The 8,987-nt window shown below is 46.6% G+C and overlaps 1 protein-coding gene and 1 long non-coding RNA gene across 3 annotated transcripts in view; one reads left to right on the top strand and one right to left on the bottom strand.

The window, feature by feature from the left end:
• Positions 1–917: 917 nt before the first annotated feature.
• On the bottom strand, positions 918–4,230 carry LOC106724118. The gene is made up of 2 exons (XR_001359878.1): positions 4,167–4,230; positions 918–1,802 (listed from the first exon to the last, which is right to left on the bottom strand). It is a non-coding gene; the product is annotated as an uncharacterized LOC106724118 (long non-coding RNA).
• A 198-nt stretch (positions 4,231–4,428) lies between these two features.
• SLC19A3 (solute carrier family 19 (thiamine transporter), member 3) overlaps positions 4,429–8,987 on the top strand; it is a 12,978-nt gene continuing 8,419 nt past the window's right edge. For both annotated transcript variants that reach the window (XM_014530203.1, XM_014530204.1), the window contains exon 1: positions 4,429–4,589. In XM_014530203.1, coding sequence (XP_014385689.1) covers positions 4,511–4,589 — 79 coding nt within the window. In that variant the 5' untranslated portion in view covers positions 4,429–4,510. The remainder of the gene's footprint in view (positions 4,590–8,987) is intronic.

The following is an 8,987-nucleotide window of genomic DNA, read 5'->3' on the forward strand; positions in this document are numbered from 1 at the left end:
TCTCACATGTTCTGATATACGTGGCCCTGATCCAGCCTTAGTTCCTGTTCTAAATCACAGACCAAATAAAGGCACCAATGATCTGTTACGGGACTTGCCAGCACAGAACTTCATACACACCAGGGGCTTCATGCTTCTTTATTAATTAAGTGAGGGAGGAATAATTTTCTTGTAGGTGAGTCTCTGGAAACTCTATGGTATTGAAATAATAAATGGGAAAATGCTTTGGAAATGTAAAGCCCTACAGCAGTGTTTCTCGACTTTGGCACCACTGACGGCTGGAGCCAGACAGATCCTTGTTGTGGGGATGTCCTGTGCGTGATAGGATGTCGAACAGCCCCTGGATTCCACCCACTAGCTATGGCCACTCTCCCAATTATGACAACCCAACTGTTCCCAGGAGGTAAAATAGACCCCCATTAAAATCTGCTTAAGATTCAGCATATGAACTGGGGGGTGAGGGGTACAAACATTCACTCATCAACCTGTCTCTTTGTCAACTCACCTCTGTGTTCCTGATACTGGGATGAAAATATACATACAATACAACCCCAGACTTTAGGAAGCTCACAGTCTGATTGCGAACACAGACAAAGGGCTGTGATCCGGTAACATGAAGGCATTAAAAAAAAACAGACAGAATTTCGGGTGATAATGACATGTCAACATAGGCTCATTGATTGTCACAACTGCACTGCTGCGGTGCAGGGGCTGATAGCAGGGAGGCTGTGAACAGGGGGACAAGGGGCCTATGGAAACTCTGTACTTTCAGCACTATTTTGCCATGAGCCTGAAACTGCTCTAAAAAATATAGTCTGCTTTTAAAAAGTAGACATGATTTATCCTAAACTAAAGACACTGAGTCACAGAGGGACCATGGCTTGGGACGTGAAGACAGCTAGATTCAAACAAGATCAAACATTTTAGAAACATGTTTTACTAGAAGAGTAACTTGAGGAAGAAGTACAAAAATAAACAAGTCTGGGAGCTCAGAGGTGTCCATGAGGAAATACACTCAGGGTCTTGTGAAATTCTCCGAGGAAAGCCGGTGGAACTACAATCAGGAAGTGGCCACGTGCCCTGGGTTCGGCCCCAAAGGGGGTATATAAGGGCCCCCGAAGCAAAGGGCATCAGACGTCTCTCATCTCCTAAGTCTCTCTCCTCACTTCACCTGAATCCTCTCTGCTGATACCATGGGGTGCTGTGGCTGTGGTGGCTGCGGTGGTGGCTGTGGCTGTGGTGGTTGTGGTGGTGGCTGTGGCTGTGGCGGCGGCTGTGGTGGCTGCGGTGGCTGCGGTGGCTGCACCACCTGCAGATGCTACCGTGTCGGCTGCTGCTCAGGCTGTTGCCCCTGCTGCCGTGGCTGCTGTGGGGGCTGCTGCAGTGTCCCTGTGGTCTGCTGCTGCCGCCGCTCCTGTGGCTGTGGCTCCTGTGGCTGTGGCTCCTGTGGCTGTGGCTCCTGTGGCTGTGGGAAGGGCTGCTGTCAGCAGAAGTGCTGCCAGTGTAAGTGCTGCTGCCAGAAGCAATGCTGCTGCTAGGCAGTAGTCTCTTCCTCTAGGGTAAGTTTCCTGTGGCTTTGCTCATGGAATTTGGTGAGACTTTCCTCCTTCCCTCCACCTGCTTCCTCCAGTCCTGTGTACTCCTTGCTTTGAAATTGCTCATTCTGTCCCCTGCACTCTGGCGGTACAGGGCTGGTTGTTTCCCTTCAGCCTGGCATCATGATGACATCAACTTCTTCTCCCAGTATCTTCCAGAACTTAGCATCAAGGAGTATTTATTCTCTGTCATCTTTGGAATCTTGTCTCCATTTGGGAAAAAAAGATAAAATACCACCATATAGTATCAACATTAGGGGTTGGGAACCCAGACACCCACATCAAAAATCTATTTATGAGTTTAACAAAATAAAGTCATGATAGCTAATATTTTATTTTATTGAAAAATTTATTTATGATGAACTTTTTTGTTCTTTTGTATTGTATACCCACTAATATTTTCCCATTTGTCTCTCAAAAAAAAGCAACTCTTTCTTAATAAAAAATAAAAATAAACTTTTCTATTCCATTGTGTCTCTGTTCTAGAAGATGTATACCCTCCAATGAGTGAGAACAATAGAACAAAAGATGAAGGGTGATATTTAAAGACCTGGGATAGGTTTCAGCTAACAAATGATTGGTCCTACACTGCCTTATACTGGGTTTTACATTTGGTCGTCAGTGTCATTGAGGCAAATTCCTGTGCTCTACAGACACTTTCATGACATCTATGTCTGCAACCGAATTCTGGTTGTAAGAAGTGCTGACAGCCCCTAGCTTTACTCCAGCATTCCATGTAGTGGTTTACTTATTCATTCAGCAAATAGGTGAGTGTTACATTAGGCCAGGTACTCAGCCAAGCACTAGAAATCTTTTACTTCAAAGGCGGCGATTATAATACAGCTTCCCATGTCAGATTGTTTTTGTCTGGTCAACTTGACCCACTCCTACATCAAGGATTTTTGTACATTGTTGCAATCAGATTATTAAGTACCAACATAAGAGGTTCTCAACCCATTTTCTGGGTAAGTCGATCAAGTGAAAAGTGTACACTTTCCACAGGGCTTTTCATTTGGCCTCCCAGCAGCATTTGACACATCTGACCAACCACTCCCTTCTCCCACCCCAACCCATTTCCTTCCTCCTTCCTCATAAGTCCCTCACCTCCCCTTGCCCCTCACTGATACTCCTCTCCAGCCTCACCTGTAGGTTCTTTCCCAAGACTGACGCCCCAAGGCTCAGACCCTAGCCCTCTTCTCCATCATTCTACAGCCTCATCTGATCCCTGTCATTTTTTTTTCCTTTTACATAGCACGTAACACTTTCTAACATGCCATAAAATCCATGAATGTATCATGTTTACTCTATAGGGTTCCCTCTGCCTCACCCCATGTCCAACTGGAAAATACATTCTACAAAGCAAAGATTTCTAACTCTCTGTTCACTGATGTATCATCTCAAGGACCTAGAGCAGCACCTGGCACTAGTACAGTACTCAATAAATAGGGCATTAGTGAATAGATTATTTTAAAACTCTTAATTATAGAAAATGCCAAGCGTACACAAAAGTGGAGAATAGTACAACAAATTCCTAAGAACCATCACCCAAGCCAACAATTATCAACACATGGCTCATCTCTGGTCATCTGTGAACCCACCTCTGGATCATGTGGAACCAAATTTAGACCGCATGTCAACTCATCAGCAAATATGTTTACTTTTCTATGAATTGATGAATTCCTCATCATGTTTCTTTGGTTTAGAGCCAGCGGTTCTCAACCTGTAGGTCGCGACCCCTTTGGCAGTCGAACGACCCTTTCACAGGGGCTGCCTAAGACCATCCTGCATATCAGATATTTACATTACGATTCATAACAGTAGCAACATTACAGTTATGAAGTAGTGACGAAAATAATTTTATGGTTGGGTCACAACATGAGGAACTGTATTTAAAGGGCCAGAAGGCTGAGAATCACTGGACTTTAGACTGTCTATGAGATAGCAAAGAAACACAAAAGTAACTTCTCAAGGTCCAAATGAGGTCCTTTCTTGGGAGTGTTGTGGAGGAAATCATGACACCCTCAACCTTTAAAAAAAAAGTCACAGTGTTCTTTGGGAGGGCCTTGAAATTCATAAGGGCATCTGTCCCACTGTGCACAGGGTATTCCCACTCCTGAAGTGCATCATGGTACTTTATAGGCAGATTTCCGAAAATCATAGGAGGGTGAGAATAGAAAATCCAAACCAGTAGGACAGGGACCCAGGACACCCGGAGGAATTGTAATCAATTTGATTCCCACTAGCAGCCCTTAGAAACCAAGCAGTGTTTATCTTGGGGGAGGGTTTTTCATTTCCACCAACAGCTCAACAATTTTTTAAATTCCGCTTTAACCAAGGAGAACCTTATAATGCTTTTTAAAACCTCTCTTGATTAAAAAAAAAGTATTTAATATATGAACTATTTGTACTAGAAAATTCTCAAAGTGCTAGGAAACCACCCCCACCCCACCACCTAAAAACAAACAAACAAACAAACAAACAAAAAACCCTAGTGATTATAAACATTGGCAACGGATTCAGGATGCCCCAATAACCACAACAAATCCAGGTTTCTCTATTTATTAACCTTACCTCTTTCTGCCTTCGTTTTTTCATGTGCAGAGTGGGGATCAAAGCTGTGTCTCTCAGAAATTTTTGAGAGAAATAAATGGATTTATAGGAACTGACATGTATAAACAGATCGACTTTGCATTCAGTTCATCCTGCTTCCTCACGTTGATATTGGTATCAGTATATTACTTTAAGTCCTTCCTTACTTTAAGGTCTGCAGTTGGTGTCTGCCCATAGACTGCGGATTCCCGCCTCCAGTTTAACGCTCTGGGCGCCTGTAACTGGCAGGTACCAGACGTTGGGCGGGGTCTCAGGCTGAGTCCTGCCCCCACCCCGGCCTCCAGCGCGTGGCTTCCCGCGCGGGGATGGCTGAAGGTCGTGGTCCCCCGGGGCTGGTTATCCAAGGATGTGAGCGATTTGACGAGCAGAAAAGCCCTTCCGTAGGTAAGAGAGGCCCCGGGAGGTGAATTCATGGAAGAAATGCATGATCGCTGGGTCACAGCACTCCCCGTTCCCCAGTTTCGGGCGCGCAGTGGCGGCGGGTTGGGCCGGGTCTGGACGCGCTCGCGAGCCTCCTCCCGCCGCTGGGAGCTGCCCTCCAGCGCGGCGCGCATCGCCCCAGTAGGTCACCGTCTGCCTTCAGGAAAGGCAGGTTAATCACAGCCAGGATTCTGGTGAAGAGCCAGCATCCCAGGCACTGGGATTGCAAATTCCCATCTAAAACTCGCCAAAAGGTCCCGAGTGCGGAAAAGAAAGGGCGCTTTGAAGTTTAGAGACCTGGGCTCCACGGAGAACTTTCATTAAAACTAAGAGAAAGGTCATCAAATTAGGTGTAGAGCAAGTTGGTGTTGCTGCTGTTCAGATGCAATAGGTTTGGCTTGTCCGGTGCTTACAGGGCGGAAAGGAAAGGGTGAAAGGAACAATCTTCTAAAAACACTCCTACACATAGCTGAGCACATTAGTGTCTCCTAAAGATGGGAGGTGTGTTTCCAACAAGGTATGTGTTTTAAATAGAGCAAAACACGACTAAATTCCGATATGTTTTTCTTCCAACTGTCTGAAGAGTAGCTGAAATGGACAAAAACGCGAATTTGGTTCAGGCATTATTGGTTATAGACCAGCAATAGTGATTTAAGGGTGGGGAATGGTAAATGCAATTCAAGCATGAATATTGAAAGATCAATGTATCTGGCCTGTTGTCCCTTAGCGGTTTAGGTGAAATTATGAACCGTGAATTGTTTACCTTTCTGAAGTTACTGTCTGCACTATGAGTGCCCAGCTGTTTTCTTTCTGGTTGAATTTGCCATGTGTACTTAGTGAGGGAGGTGAGAAGGCAGCTGTACTGAACGCATAATGCTTGCCAAGAACCAGACGGAACAGTCCCTGAGACAACCTTGTGGGATGGGTGTAATTATCTACCTTTTAAGAGGAGGCTTGGAGAGGTTAAGTACCTGTCACAAACAGGGGTGGGGCAAGAGGAACATGAACTTGAAACTCCAAAGTCATGCTCTTCCCATGGGGCCACATTGTCCATGGAAAGCCCAAGCCTGGAGGGAAAAAAAACAAGCCTAAATCTGGGAAGCTCTGCAGTGAGATGTCAAAATATTAAGACTAATTTGGGGATTTAACAACGATTAGAAAATCATTTAGATTCAGAGGAACAAATTGGAGGTTATTTGGATAGGCTGAGGCATGGTGAATGGTAACAGGCATTGAAAGAAAATTCTGGTAAAGAATAAAGTCAGGAGTCTCAAACAGATATAAAAATGAACACAAGCAGGGTAGAGAGGGTCATGGGGGGGGGAGGGACAGGAACATCTGTAATACTTTCAACAATAAAGATAACTTTTTTAAAAAATGAGCATGTATTAAAGGTTTTATTAACTCATTATTCAGAAAGCTGGTAAGGATATTCCAACCAGATCAAAGGAGAATCCAAAGGATAGTAGATGTATAGATCAGGAATACTGAAATGCAGGCCAAACTGGTTTTCCAGGTGGGAGAGGGGAAGAGGGTTGTTGCTTCCTTGGTTATAACTCATTTGCATGGCCAGAGATAAGAATGATGCCACATTGTTATCAATTAATGCAATTAAAAAAGTTGTAAAAGAGCTCAAACAATGCAGTTTTTCCATGAAGGACAAATTTGTTCTCACCCCTCCATGTGCACTTGACCAGTTACCACAGCACATTTCAGTGGTGCGATGCAGTGAGGTGACTTTCTATCTAGGTTGTCCCCTGGTTTTGTGGTTTTGCTAGAAATATTCCTCCTGGCTCACCTGAGACTCGAGTGATGAAACCATAGACATACAGAAAATAAACAATCTGGGAGGAGTGGTTAATTCACCAGCAAATGTTTCATGAAAGTCAAAAAGAATGATGGCATATATGATAAAATGGAATCAGAAGCGTGTACATCAAGCATGTCAAACTCAAAGGGTAGCACGGGTCAAATAAACGAAGCATGCAGCCCATGGGCTGCAAGTTTGCCATGCTTAGTGTACATATTTTGAAGATCACTTGAATCTACTCTTTCAATGGTTTTGGACAGGGAATTTCAATCTTTTTCATCTCATGGCACACATAAACTAATTTCTAAAATCTGCAGCACACCAAAAAATATATTTTTTGCCAATCTGACAAAAAAGATAGGTATAATTTGGATTCATTTACACTGGACGGCTATTGTCGTGTTGGCTATTGTCATTTTTTTTTTTATTTGACAGTCTAAGGGAAAAGAGGTCAGTGCCCCTGACTAAATAGTGAGGTATTATATGTTTTAAGAATTCTTGCAGTTGGCCTGAGTGGCTCAGTAGGTTGAGCATCGTCCAGTGTACCAAAGGGTTGTGGATTCCATTACCAGTCAGGGCACACGCCTGGGTTTCAGGTTTGTTCCCTAGTGGGATTCATGTGTAAATATGTGCCATACAATGTGTTAAAGATTTCAGAGTCTAATAGAAGGCTTCATCAACTCAATCTATGTTCTTTTGGGTTTGACCTTACCTAGAAGTATGTTGCCATGAGATGAAAAAGGTTGAATTCGTTGGTCAAAACTTTTGAAAGAGTGGATACATGTGATCTTCAAAATATGTGCATGCTTCTGGCTCCATTTTATCATATACTAGAGTCCCTAGGCCCGGCCTGTGCCCTCTCACAGTCTGGGACCCCTCGGGGATGACCACCTGCTGGCTTAGGCCCGCTCCCCGGGGAATTGGGCCTAAGATCCCAGTCAGACATCCCTCTAGCAGCCCAGGAGCCCTTGGCTGGCCAAGCCCCCCAGCGGGGACCCTCACCCCATGAGGGTGTGGCCATCTTGGGTAAGGGGCTGATGGCTGTTTGTAGGCTGGCCAAGCCCCCCAGCGGGGACCCTCACCCCATGAGGGTGTGGCCATCTTGGGTAAGGGGCTGATGGCTGTTTGTAGGCTGGCCAAGCCCCCCAGCGGGGACCCTCACCCCATGAGGGTGTGGCCATCTTGGGTAAGGGGCTGATGGCTGTTTGTAGGCTGGCCAAGCCCCCCAGCGGGGACCCTCACCCCATGAGGGTGTGGCCATCTTGGGTAAGGGGCTGATGGCTGTTTGTAGGCTGGCCAAGCCCCCCAGCGGGGACCCTCACCCCATGAGGGTGTGGCCATCTTGGGTAAGGGGCTGATGGCTGTTTGTAGGCTGGCCAAGCCCCCCAGCGGGGACCCTCACCCCATGAGGGTGTGGCCATCTTGGGTAAGGGGCTGATGGCTGTTTGTAGGCTGGCCAAGCCCCCCAGCGGGGACCCTCACCCCATGAGGGTGTGGCCATCTTGGGTAAGGGGCTGATGGCTGTTTGTAGGCTGGCCAAGCCCCCCAGCGGGGACCCTCACCCCATGAGGGTGTGGCCATCTTGGGTAAGGGGCTGATGGCTGTTTGTAGGCTGGCCACGGCCCCTAGCCACCCAAGTTCCCAGTGGAGGCTGACTGGAAGCAGGTATCTGGAATTTTTTTATCTTCTATAATTGAAACTTTGTTGCCTTTAGCGGAGGCCACAGCAGGCCAGGCCAGGGCAGGCGGGAAGCTTGGCTTCCTCCATCGCCAGGGGAACCAAGCCTCCTGCTTGCTCCAGCTGCCGGCTGCCATCTTGGTTGGGTTAATTTGCATATAGTCACTCTGATTGGCTGGTGGGCATGGCTTGGGGTGTAGTGGAGGGGCGGTCAATTTGCATGTTTCTCTTTTATTAGATTAGATATGCTATCATTCTTTTTTACTTTCATGAAACACTAGTAGCCCGGTGCACGAAATTCGTGCACTGGGGTAGGGGTGAAAGGGTCCCCTCAGTCTGGCCTTCACCCTCTCCAATCTGAGACCCCTCAGGGAATGTCCAACTACCTGTTTGTGCCCACACTTTTAACAGATAACAGCTCCATTGTTGTTTCTTTCTCATGCTTAAAACCATTGGAATTAGTAGGTATTCAAAGTGTGTATACATTTTGGGGGGACACCCTGTATATCTCTAGTCAGCGGTGAAAGAAACCAACAGCAGGTTTGAAACCCCCAGACAGGGAACCTCGCTCAATCCCCACATGTCTCCCCACTTCACTTTCCACCTTCGTGGGCAGCAGGAAAATCAACATTTTCTCTCATTAATTCAGAAAAGCACGTCCTGTCACCAGCTGCCTGGCAGGAGTGCGCTAGGCCCCAAGCAAGTGAGGCTCAGTCAGGGCAGCCTTCGCACATGGGTGCTGGCACCCGAAGTGCACATTCCTTCTCTACAGTCACCCCGACTATCCCACTGTTTCACTGAGAGGACGGAATTCCTCTCCGCCTCTGGGTTCTTGATCTTGAACACTGACCGAAGGCACCTCAGCGAGGGCCGCC

Source organism: Myotis brandtii, unplaced genomic scaffold (assembly GCF_000412655.1).
Source record: "Myotis brandtii unplaced genomic scaffold, ASM41265v1 scaffold727, whole genome shotgun sequence".
Taxonomy (NCBI): Eukaryota; Metazoa; Chordata; class Mammalia; order Chiroptera; family Vespertilionidae; genus Myotis; species Myotis brandtii.